The sequence below is a fragment of the Diceros bicornis genome, chromosome 12, assembly GCF_020826845.1.
Source record: "Diceros bicornis minor isolate mBicDic1 chromosome 12, mDicBic1.mat.cur, whole genome shotgun sequence".
Lineage (NCBI taxonomy): Eukaryota > Metazoa > Chordata > Mammalia > Perissodactyla > Rhinocerotidae > Diceros > Diceros bicornis.
This window is the reverse complement of record NC_080751.1, coordinates 57,396,590-57,424,105: the sequence shown is the minus strand read 5'-3', so window position 1 is coordinate 57,424,105 and position 27,516 is coordinate 57,396,590. Positions and strand designations below refer to the sequence as shown.

The following is a 27,516-nucleotide window of genomic DNA, read 5'->3' as shown; positions in this document are numbered from 1 at the left end:
GGGAGGCGGACCAGAGCTGGGTCCTGGGATGCGTGGCTAGGATGTGTATGTCCCGTGGCTTTGCTATGGCAGGGGATCTGGGGACACCAAGTCCCAGAGCCCAAAGGTGAGGAGCACAGCGAGTCACCTCTCATATGCGTTTCTCTCTCTCCCCCCGGATAGTTTGTGAAGTTCGCCAACATTGAGGAGGACACCCCATCCTACCATCGGAGCTATGACTTCTTTGTGTCCCGCTTCAGTGAAATGTGCCACTCTGGCCACGATGACTTGGAAATCAAGACTAAGTGAGTCTAGGGGAAGGTGAGGGGGCTGCGCAGCTAATGACAGAAGCATCCATGGGTCTTATGGAGCTCCCAGCCCACGTTGCATGTCTGATTCCGTTGGCATTTACCTCTGCTTTGACGTTGCTGGGGCGGAAAGAACACCTGGTGGGACTTAGGTGAGGCTCCCACATGTGCTTTCTAAAGGAAGAGCCTCTGGAGGCAGAAAACAGGGCGAGGTGTAAGGTAATGGTCCTGTGAGCCGAATTTGAAAGCCACACACACCCATGCTCTCTTTTCTCCCGAAGTACATGCATTTATACACCCCAGAAACACACCCACTCACCATATCCATCAAAATATACACCCACCAATAAAAAGCCAAAGTTCTCACATTGGCTGATCCCTGCTGCCCTCCTGACTTCATCTCCCCCTACTCATTCCCCTCCAGCCACACAGGCCTCCTTGCAGCTCCACAAACACGCCAGGATCATTCCTGCCACAGGGCTTTTGCATGGTCTCTTCCTGTGCCTGGAATGCTTCCTCCGTGGATCTGCATAGCTCACTTCTTCACCTCCTTCAAGCCTTTGCTCAAATGTCCGCTTGTCAACGATGCCTTCTCCTGAACATTCCCACACACCCACACCCCACCTCCCTCTCCCTGCTCTGTTTTTCCCCCCATAGCACTCATTCCCTTCAACCACGTTTCGTAATTTACTTACTATGTTTCTTATTCATTGTCGTCTCTCCCCACTAGAATGTAAGCTCTGTGAGGGCAGGAATCATCATCTTGTCCACTATGCTAAACGGAGCTAAAACAGTGCCTGGAGAGAGTAGGCACTCAATAAATATTTGTTAAATGAATGAATTAATGAATAAATGCTTTCAGATAGACATCTTGAATTACAGAATACACCTTTACACACATACTCAAACTTATAAAAATACTTAACTCACAGAAATACACTCATCGACGTAGAAATAAAACCCCTCAAATAAAATCACAAAGAAATGTACACAAACATCTGCTGACACAGATGAAGCCAGACGCCCGGTGCCGGACTGACGAAGCAGTAAGTAGGTGAGGAGGCAGTAAATAGGAGTTTGTGCCCAGCATGGTCCTTGGAACTATAAGGTGCGAAAGGATTAGAAGTAGGTCCCTGCCTGCAAGGAGTGTGTTATCAACTTGGGGAGGCCATATGAAACCAGAGAGTGTGTTCAAAGGAAAAAAGGAAGGACGGAAGGAGACGAGAGGAGGGCGAAGCTCTCCATACCAACCAGAGCTGCGAGAGGAGTTGGAGGAGGAAGAGGCTGGGGCTGAAGCTGTCGTATGGCCAGTGTGCCCACTGTTGACCCGTCCTCCACTGGTTTGTTCCGGAACTCAGCTGATGGCTCCTTCCTTCATCACATCAGCACCTCAGAGGGGCCCTGAGTGCCACGTTTTGTGCAACAGCAGAGTCAGGGAGCCCTGTGTGCCCCTAACAACAGCTTGCTCGCCGCAGCTGATGGTCTGGGTTGGAGGAACAGGAAGTGATCCCTCCATCCCCCAGGTTACCGGTTCCCAAATGTCCCCAGCCTGTGGAACGACTCTGGGGCAGATGTCCGTGTGACTGGTCGGCAGTGTCCCGGCCTCCCCAGTATCCCATCCCCTGAACCAGTCATGGGCTCCCTGGGGCTCTGCTGCCCCAGTGCCTCTGATGAGGGCACTGGGGGCCACAGGAGGAAGGAGCCCCTTGTCCTCTCCCCAGCAGTGGCTCCCACAGTAGCCACCTCACTCCAAAATGGCTCTGAAGAGACAGAGGGGCTGGAGCAGTTGGGGCCCGTCCAGAAGCAGGTGTTGGGGAAGGTGCAGGTCTGTAACCAGGTGTGGCTGTAACAGGTGCTGAGGACTCAGGCAGTGCTAAGCCTTCAGGAGGGGGAGCAGAGAGGACACTCCTCGTGCTGCTACACATACACACAAAATCACACCTGCACAGTCACACACACACATACACGCACAGAGTCCACAGTGGGAGGCAGAGAAGTGCCGAAGCAGGCATGGTCGGACTGCGTTCTGACAGCGTCGCAAGTGTACGTCGGGAGGAGGTTTGCTGAGGTTTGCTCAGCCGGGCGGTGCTGTTAGCCCCACGACTGGCACTTGCCGTCCATGAAAGGAAGGCCTGCCGGGGTGCCGGGGTGAGAGGAGTCTCTTCCTCAGTCAGCCTTCCTCTTGTTGTGTCTCTCTTCCAGAACCTCCCTGCTCCCCTTTGCCCTGAGATCTCCCCATTGTTCATTCACAGCCTTTGCAGAGCTCAGAGCCTCTTTCCAAGAACTACTCTTGGGTCTTATAAATAGGAGTGTGTGCATGTTTGTGTGTGTGTGTGTGTGTGTGTGTGTGTGCGCAGTCCCCTGGGGTTCAGAGACTTCCCAGGTCACTTGCACATGTTTAGGCCTCCACTGAGCCCGTTACAAGCAGCAGTTAGAGGAGCAGGCCTCTCCCCAGGCCTGATCTTTCAGAATTTATTTTGAAAGGGTCAGTCAGCTCTACAATGAAATGTGTACGTATGTGGAAGGTAGTCTGGGGAGATGGAAGGAATGAGGAATACTCAATTCACATCTACACCTAAAGAAGCCCTGGGTAGAAAATTTCCCACCCCCTGGGCCTGGTTTCTTGCCAGCCAGGGTCTCTTGGGTGGGACATGTGAGTCCAGTGTGTTGGAATATATTTCTATTGTGCATTAGGGAGTGCCTTTTAACCTGGAGCCAAGAATAGTGAGTGGAACAGTGTTCCAGGTACTTCGTGCTCAAGTCTGGACAGCCTCTGGCTCAGGGGCTTGACCAGGGGTCAGGACCAGAGCAGCTGAGTATTTCCCCAGGGAATCCTGGCCCATTGTCCCAGCCCTAAACGGTCCTGGGCCAGGGTATCCTGGTGCTGTTAGGCGTCTCCCACCACCCAGTTTCGGTCACCAAGTGAGGCCCAGGGTTACCCTGGTAACCACACTTAAAACTGAAGCTGAAAATACAAATGGCAACTAAATATTTAGAAAGACTGCTCAGCTCCAACAATCATCAAAAGGACAGGAATTGAAATAGCTACAAGATGTGAGGATCCTTCTGAGCCATAAAATTAGAACAGATGTTTAAAATGAGATCCCCAGTGCTGATGCAGGAACCGTGAGAATGGCATTCTCCGGCGGCCTGTGCACTGGGCGCGGGGAGAGTAATTTGGCAATGCTGGGAGCCTTTCGTCTCCTACCTTTTGATTCCACTCGTGGAATGACTTGAAATGAAATCAAATATTTTATAGGGTGACGTCCATCATAGCATTATTATAGTAGCAAAAAATTTAGAAACAACTTAAATGACCAATAGGAGACTAGTTTAGAAAGTTCTTATGACAGTACATCATGCATGTTTATGAAGATTTAATGATATAGGAAAATGCTTATGATAGAATGTTGTGGGGGAAAAAAACCAAAATAAATTACATATGCATAGGTTCTTAATTCTGTTACATATTATGCACAGAAGAAAGGAAACACCAAAATGCCAGTAATGGTTATCTTTGGTGATGGTAGGGCTAAATCTTCTTGACACTTTTCTATAAGTATTATGTATTATTTTATAATCAGAAAAAAAGTTTGATTAAAAACAGAAAAGAAGGAACTTCAGGCTGAAATACATGTCCAGTAAAGAGGCCCCCCTCCTGCAGAGACCTTGGATTAGCACAGTGGGAACACAGGGGGTGTGAAAGGGTCTGCTCTGTGCTGTTACTCCGTTTCCCATCTGGTTTCTCAGCCAGCTTAGCCCCAGCCGAAACCCCTTTGTGCCCGGAGAGCCTGTCAGCTCTGTACCTCTCCTTCCAGATGCCCTCCTTCTGTAAATTGCTCATAGCCCTGGATGCTGCCTCACCAGTTCTTGGCAGCATTTTGAGCTTTTATATCTCGGGCTCAAGCTGGAACAAACCCAGCTGGGTACTAAAGAGGAGGGGCCTGGAACAACTGGCACCCTAGGGATGAAGCCCAGGTGGCACTGGGGCAAGGGAAGTCCGGGAATCTCTGACTCCAGCCAGAAGACACGGCTTCCTGTGCTCACATCCAGCCGCACAAGGAGCCGGCCGGCCTGGAGGCCAGCTCATGTGAAGAGTAGACGGTGGGCTCCATCTGCCTTGTGGTGGACGAATGCATCCCTAGCCCCGGCACCAGGCTCCTCTCCTCGCCACAGCAGCTGGACCTCTCAGGGCCTGAGGACATCATGGCCCCATTTCGCCCTTTGCCTTACAGAATCCGAATGTCGGGCATCAAAGGTCTGCAGGGGGTGGTGAGGAAGACGGTGAATGACGAACTGCAGGCCAATATCTGGGACCCGCAGCACATGGACAAGATCGTCCCATCACTGCTTTTCAACTTGCAGCACGTGGAGGAGGCAGAGAGGTAACGGAGGGGGGAGCTCGGACAGCAGACACCTGCAGCCCTCCCAGGCTGCCTTCCCCCACTGCTTGGGAACCACATGGCTGGGGCTGGTTGGCAAAACGCAGCTCCAAGGCCAGAGATCTTGGCTTTCATGGCTTGTTCTGCAGTGAGTCCAAGGCTGGCTCCCTAGGAGCCTTGGGTCTGGACTTCTGCCAGCCCGCTGTGCCCCTGAAGGTCTGCGTTCATGGAGGAAGGACAGTAGGGGTGCTGGGCTCTCTGGGGCTAAGTGTGTGCTGGTAAGAACACAAAGAACCAGGGGTCGGCTTACCTCTGTCCCTCTGGAAGCAGCAGGCCAAGGAAGTTTTAAAATGCCTTTTGTGGTTCCAGTCACTGAGGACTTTCCCTCCCTGACCTTCCTTCCTCCCTCACTTCCTAATGGTATTTCAGGCCCTTGAAACATGCCTGCTTGATCAGCCAGCAGCCACTTGACACAAGTTGTAGACATTGGGTTTTAATCTGGGAGCTCCCTAGACGTGGGATTCTGCCCCTCGCTCTTCCCAGGATGGAGGGAAAGGTTCATGTTGCTGTCCACCTTGACTGTGCAGGACGCTGGTTGCAGACGCTCGGTTCTCCACTTTCTGTGGGTTGAGCCTGTGCTGCTCCAGATTGGGGGGGGGGGGGGGGGGGTAGGTAAGTGTGCCCTCTGGTGGCTGTTCCTGGAATAGCACCTACTGACAAGCTCAGGGGATAGTCTATGGTGGTCTCAGGGCTGGGAGTCCTGGGCTCCTTCTTCTGTCCAGCTCTGGGCCCACTCCCTGTGACTCAGTGGTACCTGAGTCAGACCTGAGCCCACCACCGTGCCTTTCCTTTTTCTCTCTCTCTTTTTCCTCTCCCTCCTCTCTCCCACTTTCTTTTGCTTTCTGCTACTTCGTCTGCCTTCCACTCTTTCTATCCCATCTCTTTTCTTCCAAAGCCTTGGGGCCATGGAGACACTCATGGTCTGTCCCCCACCAGGCCCTTGGGGCTTCCCACAGAGACACATCAGGTCCATCCTTACAGATTTCCAGAAAAAGCACTTTATCCCTTCTCCCACAATCTTCCTCTGCTCTGGGCTTCTTCACAGGGATGTCTCCCCTGTGACCTAGTGCAGCCTACTGCAAATTCCTGCCTGTCCTACTGTCACCATTTGCATGAATGAAGCGCAGAAACCCAGGTGTTCATAAAGCCTGACTCCCAGCTTTGCATTCCGTCCTTCACCACATGGCTGTGTGTTTCCACAGCCGCTCTCCCTCACCCCTCCAAGCGCCAGAGAAGGAAAAGGAGAACCCAGCAGAGCTGGCTGAGAGGTGCCTTCGGGAACTGCTGGGCCGGGCTGCCTTTGGCAACATCAAAAACGCCATCAAGCCTGTTCTCATGTGAGTGTCCCCGCCCACAGCCTTCAGCTTTGAACTGTCTCAGGTCCCGGCATCTCCTTGCTGACTCCGAAGGGAAGGAGGTGTTACGGTTGTGGGGCTGAGGCCAAGTCGATCCCTTCTCTGTGCCTGTGTTCCCTGCATTATGACAACAAAAGCTACCACACATGGCCAAGTGCAGTGTTCAGGAGAGGAGTTGATAGAGAGCCCCCGAAGCTGAAGGAAGGTGCCCGATTCATTCCTGAGTCCACAGCTACAGAGCCCTGTTCCTTGACCTCCCTCCAACCCCAGGGCTGGGACTGCCCTGGGTCCCTCATGCTTCCCTCCTCTCGGCTGCACCTGTAAGCCCCTCCTCGCTGACCTGGGAGCCATGCGAGGGGCTGGGTCTCTCGGGAGCTGTCATTCTCCACCAAGCCTCTCTCTCCTCCCTAACATCACTTTGCATTTCACAGCCATTCCCCCATATTTTCTCCCTCACAGCCATCTGGATAACCATTCTCTCTGGGAACCCAAGGTGTTCGCCATCCGCTGCTTTAAGATCATCATGTACTCAATTCAGGTACAGTGGCTCCCCTGGTTCAGCTTGTGCCCCTGGCCAAGGACACCTCCAGGAGCAGGCCAGTGCACTTACGGAGAAAGCCAGCTGTCCTCGGTGACTTCTCCTAAGCCCCTAGTTTTCTAAACCAGTGCTGCTTAACCTGCCGGTGGAGGACCAGTTTAGTTTTATTTCCAATATGTCACAGACCAATACTTTATAAAACACAATTAAAAAGAATTCCTAGAAAAAGTAAATGAAAAACTCATGCAAAACACAAACCACAGACCACGCTTGGCTGCCATGGCATTGTCAAATTGCTTACTAAACACCGACTCTCAATTTCCATACTTACCTCAATGTAAATGGGTATCAGACAGATCTTGAATTGGCACCAGACCACGGGCCACACTTTGAGCCGCCCTGGACTCAACCATGTGGCTTCTCGTGGCCCTTACCAATAAGACCTGGAAGCTGGGAAAAAATGAAAAGGAAGACAATCTTTTAAAATTGACTTTCGACCCATTTGAAGTGAAAGAGTCCAGGAAAATGTGGAAATCAAGATCTTCGTGGGATTTGGCTCTACTCCTTGTTGGACCAAAGGGGGCGGGGCTCAGGAAAAGGAACCGGGGTGTCTGGGCGCCCTCTCCAGTGCCCGCTGGCCTTGGACCTCACTTTCGTCCCCGTCCCCTCCCCACCTCTCCCCGCCCCGGGCTTTGGGTCTCAGTTGAGGGCTGCCCTTGCTTCGAGGCCATGTGGGGGTTGCTGTTTGGGGACCAGCACATCTTCCTCCCCCCAGCCGCAGCACTCCCACCTGGTTATCCAGCAGCTCCTGAGCCACCTGGACGCCAACAGCCGCAGTGCGGCCACGGTGCGGGCGGGCATCGTGGAGGTCCTGTCGGAAGCTGCCGTCATCGCCGCCACCGGCTCTGTGGGTAAGGGGGCCCTGAGGGAAGGAGCGAGGCTGGAACCCCCCAGGGCAAAGAACTGCCCTAAGCAGGAGGCTGCCTCCTCTTCCAGGAAAGGACAAGGGACCTTTGTCCCGAGGTGTCGGGAGGAGAAATCGGTCGGGAAGGTCGGGGCAGAGGAAGCCCCTGGCTGGAAGTGGGCCTGGGCTTGCGGGGCGACGCAGGGCAGGGAAGAATGGACGAGGGGTGCCAGCCCTGGATTTCGGGTCTCCCACCCCGCTGCGCTCAGGGCCCACGGTGCTGGAGATGTTCAACACCCTGCTGAGGCAGCTGCGGCTCAGCATCGACTACGCCCTGACCGGGAGCTACGACGGGGCCATCAGCCTGGGCACCAAGATCATCAAGGAGCACGAAGAGCGCATGTTCCAGGAGGCCGTCATCAAGACCATAGGTGGGCCCAGGGAGGGGCGGGGCCCGGCCGGGGCGGGGGATGGGGGGACGGCCCCCACAAGGACGCCAGTCCAGGGGCTTGTAGGATTGTCATTGGCTTATATCGTGTTATTCACGGACTTGGGGGAAATGGAGTCAGACCACGGCCCGCACCGCTCACGGACTGGCCTGGGTGGGGCCTGAGTGAGAGCTCAGAACAATCTCCGTGGGTTTGTCAGCCTGGACTTCAGATCCAAGTCTAAGAGAGGCAAACTCTTCCTACACCCTAGTCCCCATCAGGCCTGCCTGATGCTTCCACCTTTGAGCGATTGGAGGGGAGGTGGGGAGTGAGGAAGAGAAAAGGAAGGAAAGAGGGAGAAAGCCGTGGAGAAAATGAATAGGCACATGGACGTGGACGAGAAGGATAAAGCCACTCACAAGCATGTTGGGGCTCATCACTTTCAGAGCCATCCTGTCCCAGCCGTTCGGGCTTCCCCTCAGCTCTGAGAAGGAGGCAGGGCAGGAAGGATCCCCAGTTCACAGAGGAAGCCACTGGGGTTCACGGAGGTGTGACTTACACCCGCAGAGCAGTGCTGAAAGATCCTAGAGGGGCACGGGGCTGCTGCCCTCGCCACAGGGCCCTGCATTCTCCATCCAGAGACCTAACCACAGCCTCAGGAGTAACCAGTGAGGGAAGCGGAGCCTGGAGAGTCCTCTAGGTTTCTCCCTCTGCTTCTTAACTGTCTCCCTAGAGAAGAAGCCTGCACTCTCCGCAGTAGTTTGCTCCGCTGAAGGGCTGAGCTGAGAGACCCCAGCAGCCCTTGGCCTCACCTGGGCCCTCCCTCTCCCCTGCAGGCTCCTTTGCCAGCACATTGCCCATTTATCAGCGCTCAGAGGTGATACTCTTCATCATGAGCAAGGTGCCACTGCCTTCCCTGCATCACCCCATGGAGACGGGGAGGACGGGGTGAGTCCACTGTGCCTACCGCCCCCTCTTCTCTCCCAGCCCAGATTCCACCCCAGCTTCCCTTCCCCATATTTTTCAGCTCTCTCCCTTCTCCTCCTTAACTTCCCTGGTTCTGTCCTCACTCCTCTCATTCTACTTTCAATTCCCTCAGCAGCCTTCGGTGGGGCTCATGGATCCCACAACAATTCCTCAGGCTGCCCCACCAATAACTTCTCCCACCGTGAGGGGAGCCATTAATTCCCTGGTCTGCATCCTGGCTCTGGAAGTCTCTGTCTAGATAACCCAACAAGATAAGCCTCATGGAGAATCTAACCATGAAGGAGAAATGGGCTGACAAGTGTGGCGTCTCTGCCCTTTTCACCCTCCTGAGCATTTGTGTCTCTGCTCTACAGGGAGAATAGGAACCGGCTGACCCAGATTATGCTGCTGAAGTCCCTCCTGCAGGTGAGTCTCTCCTGCCCCATTCCTGCTCTGCCTCTCCAAGAGGCAGCTCCTTCCAAGGGACCGAGAGAGAAGGCTACCACATACAGTCGTGCAGGTTGCACACTGCACAACTATGCCCAGCCAAAGGGGTGAGTAGGGGGCTGAAATCCAGCCTGTGTTCCGCTCACTAGCCAGGCTGGGCACCCGCAGAGCTGGGTCATCCAGAGCAGGCAGGGCATCTGTTTCTAATTTTCACAAAGGTTCCTTATCAGCTGCTGATAGCCTTGTCACTCAAACATCATCTGTGTATTGAGATGTGGTCTATTGGCTCCTGCCCTTTTCCCTCCATGTACCTCCCTGTTTCCTACTTGGCACTTGTGCCCACCTCAGTCCCCCAGCCACCATCTTTCCCTGCATCAGTGTTTTACATTCCTCTTCTTTACATCTTCTCAGCTGTCCCTGGAGCCTAGATTCATTGTTCTCAAACGCCAGTCCCACGACCAACTCTTAAAATACATAGATTCCCTAGAGATTTTGAGCCATCATCTGAGTGGGGTCCTGGAATCTGTATTTGTAACAAACCCCCCAGGTATTCTTATGCGCAGCCCTGGCCTAAACTCTGGACTTCTCACAACTAAACTATTCTCGTAGTTGCTCTTATCTCCATTTCTCCTCACCTATCATAAATACAACCACAGGAAGAATTTTCTAGAAGTGCTGTTCCCCATGTGGTGCTTCTTGTTAAAGAGTAGATCTTAGTTTCCAATTTACATCCATCCAGATTTCAAAGTTCTCAGACTGAAGTTGGAAGGTCCCTAATCCCGTTTCCCTCCCTAGAGCCCCCATTCACCCCTCGGCCCCTGTCTCAGTCATGCCAATCTGCACAGCCCCCACTCCCACTCATGTCTTCTCTTCCCTTCCCCAGCCCACGCCTTTCATGTCTCTCTATTTTCATAAAGGCTTTTGGTGCTGACACTGCCCACATCTGGGTACCTCCTTGGTCTATGTACTCCTGCCATTTCTTTGCTGAGTTTATCCTCATTAATTTGTATGCGGCATCTTAACAAGGTGACAGTTTGGGACGCACTCAGATACATCCTCCTTCAGTGAACGTTGATATTTACTATTGATGCTACCAGGCTCTGCTAGATCCTCAAGGGCCTGCTGAATCATCAAAGGCATTGTTTGGCAATACGGACTTAACAGTAAATATGTTTTGCTGCTTTTGACTGCTTTGACAACATCACATACGATGTGTCTCTTTATGCCTACTGGCCTGGATCAGAAGACCCCCATTATGACCATGCCAGAAGAGATGTAACCAAATGCTGTGTGTGCTCTTGGGTTGTTGCCACGTGTGTGGTTCCGATTCCTCAGCCCGGCTGTAAGTTCTTCCGCTGTCTCTCCATTTCTTTGTGACTGTCCATACTCTTAATGAAGCCTTGTGTTCACAGTGAGTGCTGTTCATTTGTGCCCTGATGGGCTGGAACATTGGGTTGAGAGGCTCCCTGGCTCCTGCTCCCCTCTAGTGCTCACCCCTTGCTTGCTTTTAACAACTTAATGTCCCTGCACACTGCCCTCATCCACCCACAAGTCTGCTGAGCTGAGCTGAGCAAGTTGTCCAGTTAGATGTTGGAGTGTTCAAAACAGTTGGCTAAGGCATCCAGAACCTAGTGTGGAGGATAGGGAGAGCTGGACTGGGAGATGTCTAGAGAGGATGGGTGCTCACACCCAGCTTCTGGGGGCTGCTCCTCCTTCTCCTTGCTGTACCTGAGAGGGCCAGCGTTCCTGAGCACGGCCATCCTGGGCTCCCTTGCAGGTATCTACAGGTTTCCAGTGCAACAACATGATGTCAGCCCTGCCCAGCAACTTCCTTGACCGCCTTCTCTCCACCGCCCTCATGGAGGATGCAGAGATCCGTCTCTTCGTTCTAGAGATTCTCATCAGTTTCATTGATCGTCATGGCAACCGCCACAAGTTCTCTACCATCAGGTGGGGTCTCCCCTCCAGGAGAAGACTCCCAGTAGGGCCTCAGATCCAGGTGGGAGGACAACTCAGATATTCAGTGAGACTCCCTAGGGAGCTGATCACGGAGGCTGACCGTGGCGTCCTGCAAGGGGAGGAGAGACTGAAAGGGCACTTGTGCCTGGGGGAGCAGGGGCTGGGTTGGAGATTTGGGAGATAAAGAGCAGGTACTACAGGGAGTTTTCAGGTGGGGAGGAAGGGAGGGAATGCAGGGTTATCAGTAGAGACTGGGGGATTTGAGAGGAAGAAAGGGAGGAAGAGAATAATCTGGATCAGTATTTAAGAAAAAGGGACAAGAAAAAGTGGGCAGGACGTAGAGGTTGAGAACTTGGGAGGCAGTGGAGATGGGGCTAAGAAGCAGGGCTGGAGGAGCCCCGAGAGGCTTGGGTACAACTAATGATGTTGGGATAAAGCCCCGTGACACCATGTGAGCTCTCACTGGCCTCACACAAGGGCTAAGGTGGCCCCTCGTGTCCCCTCTTAGTACCCTCAGTGACATCTCTGTCCTGAAGCTGAAAGTGGACAAGTGCTCCCGACAGGACACCGTCTTCATGAAGAAGGTTAGCAAGCGTGACTTCAAGACACAGTGAACCCCGAGTTGGCCAGGCCCTGTGGACCCTGACCTTCCAGCCCCCAAGTCACTGCTGACCACTGCCCCCCGAGCCTGCCTCCTCCCTCTTTGACTGTGCTTAGTCAGATCGCCAGCCAACCCCTCTGGGGAGTCAAGCCCCCAGAGTCATACTCATCGCTGAGGCCAGAGTGAGGACCACCCCAGTGAGCCAGTCCAGGGCCACTGACTGTGTTCTCCTAAAACTGGATTTGGGCAGCACTTTTGTTACTGGTTTCACTGGACCCACCCTTCTCTAAACATGCACTCCTGCACGTGTTTGCTTCCACTGGGGTCTGCTGTAAAGGCATCCTCTCCCTGAGGGTGGAGGTGGGGTACACACAGCTGTCCCACCCCCTTCAGATGGGTCTTCCCTTTCTCTTTGCCCCTCCTGTCCCCACCCCGGCCACCATGGCTTGCCCCCCCCTTACCCCATCCCCAGCACTCCCAGCAGCTCTACAGACACATCTACCTGAGCTGTAAGGAGGAAACGAACATGCAGAAGCACTATGAGGCGCTCTACGGCTTGCTGGCGCTCATCAGCATCGAGCTGGCCAACGAGGAGGTGGTGGTGGACCTGATCCGCCTGGTGCTGGCTGTTCAGGTGGGGCCTGGTGTGGGCGAGACATTGGGCTGGGATCAGGGGAGGGAGCCTGTTTTGGGCAAGCCCTAATGAGAGTACGAGTAGCAGCTGCTCACCAATTGTTTTGGAGCCCAGGAATATTGCACCCTTGGTTGGCCATTCCTCCATGAAGACCACAAACCATGGTCTTGTTTGGGGAACCACCAAAGAATACTTAATTCATGGCTTCAGCCCATCCTCAGGCTAAAGGAGACCCAGGGAACAGGGTCTTGCAAAAACAACCCTTAGCCTCTAGTATTTCAGGTCTCTCACAAGGTCTGAATGAGACTCCAAGGATGACCCAGAGGGTGCTCGTGAGCCCAGAGTGATCCCGAAACAAACCTGTTTGTCTAAAGATTGTCTGGTTCCCAAACCTGGCTGTGTTTCAGAACCACCTTAAGCACTTATTAAAAATACATCTTCCCAGTTCTATCCCCGAGCCTGGGGGCCTGGAGGTTCCACAAGCCACCCTCGTGACTCTCAGGTAGCCAGTGTGGCACTACCTAGGGCGTTAGATACTCGCGGTCTGCCTGGGTGGAAGTGTATTGCCAAAGACGCTGGGAATTGGGGTGGGTCCTTCAGACCTCAAGGACCAGGGTCTCCAGGGTCCTGAAGCTGGGTGGGCATCAGATCCTGAATTGTGGCAAACCTGGGAAGTCAGTGGTGGAGAGTCTTAGGCTGTCTCCTTGACACTGCTAACCCCTGCAGGGCCCACCCAGATACTACGATTGTCTTCATTCTGGAATTTGAGATTCCTTTGTGTCCCAGTCCCCTAGATCTCTCTCAGCATTTTCACAGTTTAACATATGAGCCCAGCTTAGCAAACCCGTCCACTCCTGTGAGAATCATCCGAGGTCTGTAGTGAAGGACAAAGCATCCTAGAGGTGGGATTAATGATGAGGGTGTGGACAGTCCAGGTCACTAAAGCTGGAACTGCAAAGTGGGGAACTGAGGTCATCGCCTCTCTACTCAAGTATTGATGAGCCTCCAGCTCACAGATTGTTCTAGGGATGATTCACTTCCACTTTAATGAGGATGACTTCTGTCTCCTAGAAAGTTATGGGGCAAATGCTGAAAAAGGCTTGGTCTAGAGAAGTGGGTTATCTCTAAGGAAGGTTGGGAGAGTTTGGGTGGAGGGTGGGGCACCAGTATAATTTGTAGATTAAAAACTCCAAAGGCGGGGCCGGCCCAGTGGCGTAGTGGTTAAGTTCGAGCGCTCTGCTTCGGCAGCCTGGGGTTCGCAGGTTTGGATCCTGGGTGCGGACCGATGCACCGCTTGTCAAGCCATGCTGTGGCAGTGTTACATATAAAGTAGAGGAAGATGGGCATGGATGTTAGCCCAGGGCCAATGTTCCTCAGCAAAAAGAGGAGGATTGGCAGTGGATATTAGCTCAGGGCTAATCTTTCTCACCAAAAAACAAACAAACAAAAACCTTCAAAGGCCCCTCTGTGTTGCCACAGGACGTGGCCCAGGTCAATGAAGAGAACTTGCCTGTGTATAACCGCTGTGCCCTCTACGCTCTGGGCGCGGCCTACCTGAACCTCATCAGCCAGCTCACGACAGTGCCTGCCTTCTGCCAGCACATCCGTGAGGTTGGTGACCTCGGGACCCTGAGAGCTCAGGAGACCCTCACTTGGGGTTTCCCCAGAATGACTTTTCCTTAATTGCATGAGCCCTGTGCTTAGTCTAGACATTGAAGAAAGGGTTGACATAAGAACTAGTACCAGTGAGAAGTTACTAGAGGCGGCTGTGTGACATGGCATAGCAGGGTGGGGTCAGGCATGGACAGTATTCTATACCCCTTCCCAACCTGCTACCTGCCCCCCTCTACTTTCTGCCCCACACAGAACCGCACCTACCCACCCACACCCCTCAGGTCATGTGGGACTAAAGCTAAAATTTTTAAAAAGTTTTTGTTATTAAAGTTTCCTATATCACAAAGCAGTGTGACAACAGTGAATATCCGTATAGCTGTCATTCAGATTAAACAGTTAGGAAGATCTTTCCACATTTGCTTCATCTATCTCCTTTTCTTTTTTTTTCCTTTGCTGAAATATTTTAAAACAAATCTCATCTATCAGATCATTTCACACCTACATATATCAGTATACATGTCTAAAAAAATATGGACGCCTTCCTACATCATCACCATGCTATCAACGTATCTAATTAAATTATCAATAATGCCTTGGTATTACCTAATACCCAGTCCGTAACCAAATGTTCTCAGTTGTCACAAAAGACATTTTAAAACATACTGAAGTACTTGTAGGTGGAATGATATGATGACTAGGATTAACTTTAAAATACACTAGCCAAGCAAAATAAAGCAAAACAAGAAATCCCAGGCCTCGCCTGGCCTGGGGGATGGGAGAGGCTGTTGTATCATTGTGCCAGGACATTCTCAGCCTCTGGGCTGGTGAGGGAGTGCAGGAAAGGCAATGCCCAGACATCCTCTTCGTTGAAATAGTAGCGTCATCGCTTACTCACCTCCTGCACATCCTCGCATGCCAACTATCCTCCCTCTTCTCATCATCTTAATAACTTTCACCTTTCTTGTCAAAAATTTGCAAAGGATGCTCAGGGACACTCAACATGTCACTGTCCATCAGAATGTTTTTGCAATGCACCTGGGATTGGGGAATGCTGTGACCTATGCTCCCTTTTTCGTGTTTAAATAGAAAACAGGAATAGGGCACAGGAGCAGGAAACTGCGGTCTCTTGGAAGCTAAGTCTCTGCATTTGGAGGACACTTAATGCATGTGTGTCGTTGGGGACAGCTTGAACAGTCTGCCTGGACTTCTCAGGCTGCTCTGAGGGTCACTGTGGATCTGAGTTGCTCCCTCAGAAGCCCAGCTGTAGGGTGCTCCGCCAAGGAGTTTGTGGGAGGGAGGAAATGCTTGGAGGGGCAGGAGCTCTTTCATTTGCCTGTGCAAGCTCCTTCTTCCTGCTGAACCCGGCTCTTATCATGATTCCTCCAAACTCCAGGTGATAGAGACCAGGAAGAAAGAGGCTCCGTACCTGCTCCCCGAGGACGTGTTTGTGGAGAGGCCCAGGTGAGGAGCACGCCTGGGCCGTGGTCAGGGGCACCCCAGGCAGCTGAGTAAGAAGGTGGGCACTCTGAGGCCAGGGGCTTAGGCTTCTGTGGGCTCAAGGGCAGAAAATGGACCCTGCCTGTGGCCCGGGAGTCCTGGGTCAAGTTTAGTTGACTCCCATCACGTGACCATAATCCACGCCTTGAGCCATATTGGCGTGTTGCACTATAGAGTATGTGATGCAACCTCTGGGAGCCCTGGCCCAGCCCGTGGGAATGCGTCCTGCAGGAGTCGTTCCTGACAAGACACTGCCATCAGTCCAAGTGGCATTCTCAGACTGTAGTCTGCAGGCCAGTGTCACCTCAGCATCAGAGGAACTCAAGGAAAAGATATTCTGAAAAAACAAAACACCCAACAATAGGGGATGACTTCATAAATTATGGCCCATCCACACCATAGACAGCCAGTAGCCCAACCACAATGTTTTGGAAAAATAGTTAATGTGAAATATTTACTATATAATAGGTGAATAAAATAGGTCATATAATAGCAATGAGGTGACAGGGCGATGTTTGTGTGTGTGCATAAATGTATGTGACTGAAGGATTTTGCACAAAATGTAAATGTGGTTATTTCTGGAAAGTGAGACTGTGGGTGATTTTTTTTTTCCTTTTTCTTCTCTGTCAATTTGTATAATGAATGTTACTTTTATAATGAGGAAAGTCATGAGGAAATCATCCTAGTTAGCCATGGTTCTCATTTGCCTCTTTTCTCCTCTGTCTTCCAGGCTGTCTCAAAATCTCGATGGAGTGGAAATTGAGTTCCTCTTCCGCCAGAGCAAGATCAGTGAAGTCCTGGGGGGCAGTGGGTACAATTCAGACAGGCTCTGCCTGCCCTACATCCCTCAGCTGACAGGTACGAGCTCTGCGCAAGGACTCCCAAGTCTGCCTCTGGCTTTTCTTGGCCAGGTAAGGCCTGGAGGGTTAGGGACTTTTGGGCCCTTCTGTCGCCTTCCATGGCACATTGGATATCACACAAGAGCTGAGAGACACAGTGGACATCTACGGTGAGGTCCTCTTGATTCCCCACCTCTCCTCCTCAGTACAGGATCCTTGGGAGTAACTGGCCCTTGAGGTATCCTGGCCTGTGGCTGGGAGAGGCCCCATTGTGCCAGAAAGAGCACACATGGGCTACCAGGTCAGAGACCCAGTTCCCTGCAACTTACTTCCCGAGAAACCTTAGACAAGTCCCTTGGCTCTGAGTTTCCATTTCCTTGACTGTAAAATAGGGATATTAACAATTCCTGCCCTAGAGGGTTGATGTGAGAGGTAGGTGAAGTAGTGAAGGCAAATGCCCGTGGTAAATGCTACACGAAGGACAGCTACTCGTGCTGTTAGCAGATGGCGCTTACCCGAGTCGAGATATGCCTCTGATCATGAGCAGCTTCTTTGTGCTCGTCAGTGATTTCAAAATCTTAGCCCTAAAGAGCAAAACTCACCTCCCTAAGATGGGCAGAGAAGGCTTGCAGCCTTCCGCAAACTCCAGCTGTAGCCTCAGTGTGTGCTGAGCCTCCAGAGGACTGCGGGCCAGGCAGAGGCGGAGGGGTTGGGAGATGGTACCAGAGGCCTGATCCCGGCTCGCTCTCCGAGGGCTGGGACTCTAGCTTCTGGGCTTCTCCTTTCCCAGATGAGGACCGCTTATCCAAGAGGAAGAGCATTGGAGAAACCATTTCCCTGCAGGTGGAGGTGGAATCTAGGAACAGCCCAGAGAAGGAGGAGGTGAGTGTCCTATCCTTGATACACTGTCCTGGTGAAGCCTGCATCCCCAGGGGAGGGCCCTGCTCCCGCCTCCTCTGCCATCAGACACTCTCTGCTCCAGGCTCCCTTAACTGCACAGCACACTCAAGGTTGCAGGGAAAGTAGATTTCTCGAGTAAGTCCTATTTTCTTACTGACTCTCATCATATATATCATAGATATTTCCATCTGGAAAAATAATTTGTGTCCCCCGCACACACACTCCTATGAGGAGGTCATAGAAATCACTCTTGAAAGCCTTGCTGCTAGTCATTCCCCATTCATGGAGGCAGACATGCTCGTCTTGGAAATTGGGAGGCCTAACAGCAGAGATGAGGGTGAGAGTAGCTTTCAGGGTGTTGCTTCCAGATATATCAATAAAGGTGCTTTTTTAAAGAGAAAGCTGCAGCTTAAAGATCTCTCTTCCTCCCGTCTTCTCTTGAGGGCTGTGATAGTAACACGTGATAAATTAAATTAACATGTGATATCTCCCCTGCCATTATTTCTTCTACTTCAGGAAATAAAGCAGATGTACCCACGAGTAAGACAGAATAAGGAATCATAGTGGAAATACCATATTTACTCCCTCAAATGAGAAAGAAAGAGGGGAGAAGCCGGGAGGAGGGACAGATGAGTCACGAGGAAGATGAAGCCACAGATGCAGTACACTTGTTTTTAATGATGACACCCCAACTAAGGGATTCGACGGAGACATGAGGGTAGCTCAGCAAGAAGCAAGGAGGACGTGCATCTGGGTGGGAGTGGGACAAGAAGACTTGCAGGGTCCTTGGGCACAGACAGTTCCTGCCCATTAGAGCTGGTGTAGCTGTGGAGGACAGACTTGACACCAAGCCTTCCCCTAGATGTGACTGGAGCAAGGAGAAGTCATTGGGGTCGAGATCAAGACTCCCTCCAACTATGCCCTCAACCACTTTGACAACTCTTCATTTATTGGGGCATACCTCCAATGCAGGGCTTTTCAAAACTTGTCTGGAACCTTCCATAGAAGGAAGGAAGCTCTGACTCAGGCTAACTGGAGAAGTGAAATGAGGGCTGTCCTCCAAAAGCTTTCTAGCTCTACAAGACTCAGAACCTCAAATGTGTTAGGACCGCAGTGTGAGTTGGCTGCTATGCCCTCCATGGTTGTGATTCTCCCTTCCCAAGAGTTAAGAGACCCTCAGGAATTGATGGGTAAAGTGAAGCAGAAGGAGGAGAAACGCTTACCTGGGTATAGAGCCACCTACTCCCAAGTGACCTCCTAGGTCACCAACGTGGGTTCCTTCCCCTCTTTGAGAGTCAGCTTAGTCCAGGGTGCGGGGGCCTCCACCCCGTGCCCTTCTGCCGTGCTACACTTCTTTCCACTTTCAGCCCGCCATGCCCCATCCCCACCCCTCCAGAATCCTGTGGGGGCTCCCTGTACCTTAAATGCCAGGCTCATAGCAGGTGATCAGTAAATGCTGGTGTGCTCAAATCTCAAACCCAGTACTGGCATGCAGAGCCATTTATAGTCTGGGCTGGCCCTACCATTTCATTTTATTTCCCCTCCTCTCTGGCATACATCCACTGTCCCCCTCTGGCTGGTCTGCCCCATGCTATCTCATTCATCTCCACATCTTCACTAGTATGGAATCCCGACTCTGAATCCCTTTCCTCTCCACCTCTGCACCTGTGAATCTCCTACTCTTCAATGCCCAGCTTGTGTTCCATTCCCTCCATACACCTCTCTCGACCTGCCCTTGCCCACTGATCTTCCTTTTCTCTGTGGCCACCACACAGTTCCCTAGCATCCCACACATGAATATCTGACATTGGTCAGTGCTGATGTGGATGGATGGATGGATGGATGGGTAGATGGATGGATGTACAGAGGATGAATCTTCAGAATGAATGATATAGCTCAGCGCAGCTCTGTATTGCATATAATTCCTATGCTAACAAATTTTGCAATTTCTCCTAAGTGACTAACCTAGAGTCCTGTACATAGTAAGTGCTCACTTAATATTTGTTGAATGACTTTATCCTATACCGGCATCTCTGTCCTTTCCTAATCCAACAAGTGTTTGCTGAATGCCAAACAAATCAAAGTGTACAGCTCAATGAATTTTCACAAAAGTAATATACCCGTGCAATCACACCCAGATCAAAGAACATTGTCATTGCCCAGGAGCCCCGCCTCTGCACCCCCTTCCCCAAAGGGGAAGTGGCTTCCCCAAAGGGAGCCACTAGCCTGACTTATGTCACTTCTTAAACTTTATATTAATGAAATCATTCTCTCCTGGGTCTGCTTCTTTCACTTAATATTATGTTTAAGTGACAGAATATGAGTAAATCATGGGTCTTGTCTCAAGGAGCTCATAGTCTAGTGATGAATTCCTGGAATTTAGTCCAAACTTCTTCACTATTTTCAGCATCTGACCTAAGGCCACACATCTGTGGAGTATCCTTCTCTGGGTCTTATTCTTTTCCACCTCCTTTTATGAGCTCTGCAGAGGACTGAGATCCAGTGACCCCGGTCCTTGGACCAACCTCAGCAGGTCTGAATTTTATTAAAAACTCAAATCACTTCAATGGGTAATTTAATATCAGAAGTCTTCAAAAATGTTATTCAGTTCTTGAAATTTACATTTGAGATTATATTTCCCAACTGCCTCCTCTTGCTTCCAATATTTTCTACTACGTTCTCTGAAGATTTTTTTGAATTACAGTGTTTTCCTCCCACGGGGCTTAATGGGACAAGCTGGGGGAAGAGGAGGGGACAGTGAGTTCTTTTAGGTGAGACTTGGGACTCTGATGAGGAATTAGCCTCCCCACCCCCTCTCACTGCTCTCTTTCAACTGGCATCTCTGTGCCTGCTCAGGGAGCTTCCAGAGACCCTGGTGAGAATGTGGGTGTCCTGAGGGAGTTTCTGCCCATCAGGACATTCTTCTGAGAAGTGAAGGGGCTGCCAAGGCTGCTCCCCTCCTCCCTCCCCTGCTCCACCTTTCTGAGACTTCTGTCCCCTCTCCCTCAGCGAGTACCTGCCGAGGAGATCACCTATGAGACGCTGAAGAAGGCCATTGGTAAGTGGGAGGCCCCAAGGGCCTCCAGTTGGAGGGGAGGGTTGGAGAGGAGGGCGGGCTGGGTCCTGGGGGTACGTGTGGGTGTGTGCAGCCCCCTCCTCCCGAGTGTGATTCAGCACAGATGTGAGGGGAGAGCCTGGTGGCTTCCTCTAAACTCATCGCAGCTACCAACGCTGCAATTAGAAGTCCTGCTCTCCTGATGGGGATCAGTGTGCCTGCCTACGTCAGGCAACCCTTTTTCTACTGATGGCTGCCTTTAAAAGTAATCTATTGAGGGTTACAGCCAGTTAGGCAAAAAGCAATTTTGTGTAAGTACTTTAACTATTTTCTGGTGGATTGTGATACAAAAGAACAAGTTGACCGATGAAGATACTAAAAACAAATCATATTAATATCTATTGGCAATAGATTTTAAAATGCAGTGTTACCTCACCTATCTGGCTTATTGGGCAATGAAGTATTCCAAATGAGAGAATTTTTCTGATAACTGATGACAAATTATGCCTACAAATGCCAAACCTTTTTCTTTTTGTTGTCATTGATGGTACTCTGTCTGAATGTTCACGCTGCTCTGCCTTCTTAAACAGAGTGTGATGAACACATTTGGCAGCCCCCCTTTTTTTTGCTGACTCATTTTGGATACCAAGAGGAATACGTAGAAGCCTTAAACTAAATGGCCTCAGACTGCTCTACCATAGGGGTTCTATGTTGGCTTTTCCTTTGTTGATGTCCCTTTTCAAATTACCCCGAGTACTTCCTGTTCCAGGAACTTCCATTCAAGAGTCCTAGTGGCAGTGCAGTTACTTGGGGCTTTAAAAGCCCAGCTTAAGGGTCCACTTAACTAGTTCTCAAACGCTTACAGGAGGAAGGGGGCTGAGCCCTCAGGCAGATATCTAGCCCTCCTGGGGCCAAGTGATGGCTCCACACCTTCCATGCCACCGTGCCCTGCTCATCAGCAGAGGGAGGGCCTGAGCTGTAATCAGAGACAGTGCTCCCCTGGAGGAGTCCACCCATCTTTCTGTCTTCTCAGTCCCCGCCCTAGCCTCAGTGGGGTGGGACCTGAGGGCTCACCTGGCTCTCTGTGCTGCAGTGGACAGTGTGGCAGTTGAGGAGCAGGAGCGTGAGCGGCGGCGACAGGTGGTGGAGAAGTTCCAGAAGGCACCCTTTGAGGAGATTGCAGCTCACTGCGGGGCTCGGGTAAGTGAGACATGACAGGGGCGTGTCCTCAGGGACCAAACGGACACTGGGTTTGGGTCCAGGGTAGGAATGAGTCTCTAGGAGATCTTGGCACTTTTGTCAGCCAGAAATTAGGGTTTATATCCCAACAATGCCCTGGCACTGCATTGTGCCAAAGGAGCCAAGAGACTTGGCTATTAGTCATTCACTCCTCCAAACCTCACAATTTTCATGTAAGGCAGAAGCCCTGACCTCAGGAGCTCCTATATCAAACAGACAGATTATAATAATTATAATCATAACAGCAAGTACAAAATAGCACTTACTGTGCGCCAGAGCATCTTACATTTATTAGCTTATTTCATTGTCATGACAACTCTGCGAGGTTGGTGCCATTACGATCATCACATTACGGAGTGATGGGGGAAGGAGCCATGGCCAAGGAGAGATGGCCAACGTTTGCAACAGGCCCGCTTCCAACCAGGGATCCTGCAGGAGAATGGAAGCCTGGATTGGAAAAGAGATCAGAAAGAGAGGGCGCCAGACAAGTAGGAGAGAGGACTCAGCTCTACACTTAAGGAAAGAGCACAAACATTTCTTGAAATTGATTCTATGCCAAGATTTGTTAGTCACAGTGTCCATCTCAGTAACAATGAAACATAATTGTAAGCATCCAAAATCTACAAATAACTTATATTTTATTGTACTTTTTCCTCTCAATAAAAATACATGTAATTTTCTTCTATATATATATAATATATATATTTAAATATATTTCTAATATAATAATTATCTATATAATAATATATAAATACATAAAAGTATAATCTAGATTTTTCTGGGCCTATATTATCCTAACCTCTTGTCCCATCTCACAAAATAGATGCTGCTCATTCATGAGCTCAGGGTTGAGGCCCGGTTACTGAGCACGTGCACAATCTCACTCTCTGTGTACATGGACTTAGTTGAAGCCAAAAGGCACCAGCGAGAGCATCTTCCCTAACCTGCCAATTTTCTACAGCTGCTCCTTGGGAGTTAAGGGAGGAGGTAGAACCAGCTGTGAGCCTCCTGACTCCATGCCTGCAGGCCCTACTGCCCCACTGGAGGAGCTAAGGGCTCTTCAAGAACTGCCTGCTGAAGTCCTCCAGTGTTCCTGGCCTCTGCTGTCCCCAGCAGACCTTCGCTGGGTGGCTCTGCCTGAACTGAACCCACAGTCAGGGTCCACAGATCAGTGCTGGAAACGAGCTCACAGCAGCTCCCTTGCTAAGGCTGTAGCTGCCCTGCACCTCCAGTGCATGCTCTGGACAAGTGGGCTGAGAGTCAGCGGCAGAGGTGTGGGGGAGCCCCCAGCTCACTTCCCCTCTGTTTATGTCTAGGCATCACTGCTGCAGAGCAAACTCAATCAGATCTTTGAAATAACCATCCGGTAAGTGGCAGCCCTGGGCAGGGGACCCCTACCTCTGTGGCCCAGCGTGAGGACTCCTCCTCCTGAATCCTCCTCTCACACTTGTTTCAGTCCTCCCTCCCCCAGCCTCTGTCTCCAGGTCTGGAGTCAGCCCCAAACTCTCCCCAGACAAGGAAACAGGCTGGAGAGAGAAAGAGATAGCGTAGTGAACCCTGGAAAGAGCCAGGAATCCTCATGTCCCAGGCTGGTACTTTACTTTCTAAAGCAACAGTGTCACTGTAAAGCCTGCAATGAAGCTTGACTTCAAGCTGTAGATTCTAGAACAACTTGAAACCTAGGAACCTATGGAATTACAAAGTCTCTGGTCCCAGCCCAAAGAAAAACCTAAATCAGCTGCTCTGTTTGGCGGCATGGGGTGGGACCCCAGAACCCCCTCTCATGTCTGTCTTGTCAATGTGTTCCTGCCCCAGGCCCCCCCCAAGCCCATCAGGAACCATCACCGCAGCCTACGGCCAGCCCCAGAACCACTCCATTCCTGTCTACGAGATGAAGTTTCCCGATCTGTGCGTATACTGAATTCCAAGACACAGAGCTCCTCAGAGGGGTGGGACCTGAGGGAGGGGCTCACCCTCACACCCACCCCTACGACATGGAAATCTAACTGGGATCTCAGAGAAAAAGCACGTTGGATGGCAGCACCTCCCCAGCTAAGCAAGGTGGAGCCTCGGGCCCCCCAGTCAGCCCTCTCGCTACTTCCTTGTCTTCCCTGAGGGAGAGCCAGCCACCTACCCCTCTAGGGCCAATAAGCATCTCATCTGCACCCTTTGTCTCCTCCTTTGTGTCAGCCAGAGAATCTTAGGGGGTCTCCAGAGAGAGGCTGAGGTCCCAAGAAGCTCCCGCTTGGTGTAGCAAGTGAAGGGCTTTCCTGGGGATGAGACTAGGGGGGCGCCGCTGCCATTCCCCCAGGAGGGGACTAGACAGAGACACAGTTGGTCAAAGGAAGCTGTAGACTGCAATCAGGAGGAAGTGGGGCAAGCTCCTCTTGTAAAGCCATGGCATGTGAGAGCTGGAAGATGGGATGGCTGCTCTCCTCCAAGCATCCCCTCCCTCCTTCCCCACTGGAGGATCCAAAGGCCCTTAAGTGTCTGGTGTCTCCTCCACTCTCCTGCTCACCCTGCCGGTTGTCTCTTTGTGATTCTTTCTATTATTAATTAATGTTGAGCCCTTAATACAGGAGGTGGGATAGAGACACCACGGGGGACAGCAAAGGATGAAATGAAGGGCGAGCAGGCTGGCGATAGAGGGGCTGGCTCTCCCCAGGCCGGGGGCTGGGCGTCTGGGCCAGGGAGCATCAGTGTGGGCCTGCCTCCAATAGAGGAGCAGCAGGCAAGCAAGTCCACGTCCCTTTGTAGCATCTCGTCACCTTCTCTGTTCAGAGGGAGCTTGTTGGGCCTGCCTATGATTCTCTCCCTTCTGGATGTTTCTCTGAGTTGAATTCTCTCTCTTTGATGCTTTTCTTCCTGAGGATCCCAACTTGTTTCTACAGCCTCTGGGTTGAGGGAGGGCAGCACAAGGTAATCTGGTTCTAGACGACTCAAAAGGAGGAGGAACTGCAGGGGCCCCAGGCCTGCCTACATCACTGCAATGGAAGAGGCTCGGCCAGGTTGGGTTGGGGGCTGGGGTGGGAGCGGAGGGAGTAGCACTTCGGGGCTCAAGGATGTCAAAAGTCAACCTTTTGGATGTCTCATTCGAGGAAAGAAGGATCCAGCACCTAATATTGGAATGATTTCTTCACTCTTTGGACAGATCCTGGACATCCGTGCCAACTCTCAAAGCTTGAGGCTTGGGGAGAGGCGGAGGAGACCCTGTGGGTTCTGGGTTCCCGTTCTCCTGAGTGCCGAGTGCCGAATGCCGTCTGCCTGTGTGCAGAGGAGGAGCTGCCCAGGGCTAGAGGCCTTTTGCTGCACCCTCTCCGCTTCCCGTCTCATCCCCCTCCAGGGGCCTTTGTGCCTCCAGAGCCACCTCTGGCAGAACCTCACCTGGGCCTCCTCCGCTGGCAGCACCCTATGGCCCATAACAGCCCCTTTCTTCTCTTCCAGTCAAACTTCCCCCAACTTTTCTGAGCTGATATAACTCAGAGTAAGGTGTGAACGGGCAAATGATCCTCCCTGGAGAATTTGCTCTTTAAAAGGAGGGAGGCTGAGTAGATTTCTTGACCCAAAGGATCCCTTTTTAGGGTACAATTTTTGGCAGTGTGGGTGGGGTCAGAAGCAGGCTGTTTCTGCTAAGGGGAGGGCAAGCTTCTTGGGATACCCTGGGGTCACACTCCTACACATGGCCCTGTACAGACACACTGTAGGAGCCTGGTTATTAGAACAGATAGGTGTATTTTCCTAAACTGGGAGAACCTTAACATACACATTTTCCCATTACATGTGCAAGAAATTTATTGGATAGGGGGCTATCTGACCGTCGTTCCTATAGTTTCCACCCTTGGTCGCTGCCTCTGTGCTGTGGGCCTGCATCTTCCTGATGGCCTGCGTGATTACAGGGCCCAGGGAGCCCGGCTCCTGTCCCCCGTCCCCTGGCCTGCTGCCGACAGCTTTGGCTCTGCTCTTTGGCTTTTGGCTAATGCTCAACCCAACTTTACAAGCATGAACTTAGATTTCTTTTTACCTTAATACCTCTTTATTAAGAAACCAATTTTATTTTATTTATTTATTTTTTATAATTTTATTTTTATTTATTTTTTCCCCCAAAGCCCCAGTAGATAGTTGTATGCCATAGCTGCACATCCTTCCAGTCACTGTATGTGGGACGCGGCCTCAGCATGGCCGTAGAAGCCCTGCGTCGGTGCGCGCCCGGGATCCGAACCCGGGCCGCCAGCAGCGGAGCACGTGCACTTAACCGCTAAGCCACGGGGCCGGCCCAAGAAACCAATTTTAAAATAATTTGAAACAACCTTGAAAGCAAATAACCTCTGGAAGAAACTTTACAGAAAATCTAAATCTCGAGCCACAAACACATCTTTCCTCACTGGATCTTTCCGTCTTTATCCTTGCCTGGCTTTGATGAGAAACCCTGTTCCTTTCTTGTGCCTGCTTGACTTTAGGGTCCACCCCGTAACGAATGCACCCTGACCACTGCCCTTGGGGCCCTGGTCCTGGGACTTGGGAGTCATGGCGCTGGAGCCTCTTTCTAGAGCACTAGAACCAGAGGCCTGCAGGTCCACTCAGCTGTCTCTCCCTCAGCCCCGCCCTGGGCACAGAGTGAAGAAAGAGATGCGGGATTCCACTGCTGGCTCCTCTGCATCCGCCCGAAGCAGCTTTTTCTTTACGTCACCGCTGCTCAGCAAAGATGTGCTCTTTTGGAGAACGGGCCATTTTTTGAGAGCCCCCTTCTCAGTTTCAATTTCAGCTTACACTCAGTAGCATATTAGGTTGCCTGCTGACATGGAGTAGAACCTGGATTCTGGCCACATGTGCCTCAGAACCAGAAAGTTTAAGGTGCGTGTTAACTCAAACAGATATTAAGTGGTAGGTTAGGCAGTCTCCTTCGCCCCCCACAAGTTCTGGGAGGGGAGCACATCAGAGTTTGGTGGGTGCCCAGGCCCTGGCCTGGCATCACTGCTACCTGCCTTCCACACCATCTGGAGTCTGGCAGCACTGTGTGATGTGACCGACCCTGTTTGCTACCCTTCTCTGTTGTGATTTTGAGCCGAGAGGAGCCAGCAAGCCCATCCAGACCAGCTGCTCCCCGAAGCCACTGAGGACTCTTGCTTCGTGGGCAAGGGGTAGGGTTGGTTAGCACTCTGCTGACAGAACTTAATGTTCTGTATGCACATTGAATCTCAAGTGAATGTATTTGAGATTTGGAAGCTCCGTTAATTTGGTTGAGTCACGTAAGCGTGTAAGAGGCAGGTCAGCAGAAAGCACCAGTGCAATCCTGGAGGCTCCTTCTGCTTTCCTTGCAGTGGGGTCCCCGGTGCCCTGTGTCTCTTCCCATTTCCTCTCTCTGAACAGTAGAAATCAGTGGTTTCTTGACTCCTAAATGCCTCCTCACCAGAGAAGGAGCCTGAGCAGGTCAGAAGAAGAACTAGAAAAGCCCTCAGATACTCTCCTCTGTCCCCCTCCATCTCATATCCAAATATAAACGGATGAGCCTGGGACTGTCTAAATTGCTTGAAGAAGCTCGAGGGTCATATATGTGCAGCCCTTTGCTTGGGTGTTCTGGGTCCCAGGGGACATGTTTCAGCTGGCCTAAGAATCAGAATAGCCTTAGGGTACCTTTAAATGGCTCAAAGGCCAGACCTCTGGGCTTGTTTGGGGACCCCTGGGTCAGAATACCTTCCACTTGCTCTGCCATTGTCCAGGCCTTCTGACCTGGGTACAGAGAGTATCGCTGAGAAGTGAGGCTGTTTCTCCCAACTCCTCTTCATGACCATAAAATGGCAGCTGGCCAGCTGA

At 51.5% G+C, this 27,516-nt stretch overlaps 1 protein-coding gene across 7 annotated transcripts in view; it reads left to right on the top strand.

Moving 5' to 3' along the window:
- EFR3B (EFR3 homolog B) overlaps positions 1-25,853 on the top strand; it is an 87,296-nt gene extending 61,443 nt beyond the window's left edge. For 3 of the 7 annotated variants that reach the window (XM_058551663.1, XM_058551661.1, XM_058551668.1), the window contains 20 exons: positions 163-284; positions 4,523-4,672; positions 5,932-6,066; positions 6,544-6,622; positions 7,398-7,533; positions 7,796-7,957; positions 8,791-8,902; positions 9,295-9,346; positions 11,145-11,317; positions 11,835-11,910; positions 12,400-12,561; positions 14,041-14,172; positions 15,569-15,636; positions 16,403-16,530; positions 17,302-17,393; positions 20,421-20,469; positions 21,560-21,666; positions 23,022-23,071; positions 23,521-23,613; positions 24,857-25,853. In XM_058551663.1, coding sequence (XP_058407646.1) covers positions 163-284; positions 4,523-4,672; positions 5,932-6,066; positions 6,544-6,622; positions 7,398-7,533; positions 7,796-7,957; positions 8,791-8,902; positions 9,295-9,346; positions 11,145-11,317; positions 11,835-11,910; positions 12,400-12,561; positions 14,041-14,172; positions 15,569-15,636; positions 16,403-16,530; positions 17,302-17,393; positions 20,421-20,469; positions 21,560-21,666; positions 23,022-23,071; positions 23,521-23,613; positions 24,857-24,890 — 2,112 coding nt within the window. In that variant the 3' untranslated portion in view covers positions 24,891-25,853. Of the gene's footprint in view, positions 1-162; positions 285-4,522; positions 4,673-5,931; positions 6,067-6,543; positions 6,623-7,397; positions 7,534-7,795; positions 7,958-8,790; positions 8,903-9,294; positions 9,347-11,144; positions 11,318-11,834; positions 11,911-12,399; positions 12,562-14,040; positions 14,173-15,568; positions 15,637-16,402; positions 16,531-17,301; positions 17,394-20,420; positions 20,470-21,559; positions 21,667-23,021; positions 23,072-23,520; positions 24,726-24,856 lie in introns of those variants that run through there. The other 4 variants (XM_058551667.1, XM_058551662.1, XM_058551666.1 and 1 more) reach the window with 3 other exon arrangements.
- The last annotated feature ends 1,663 nt before the right edge of the window (positions 25,854-27,516 follow it).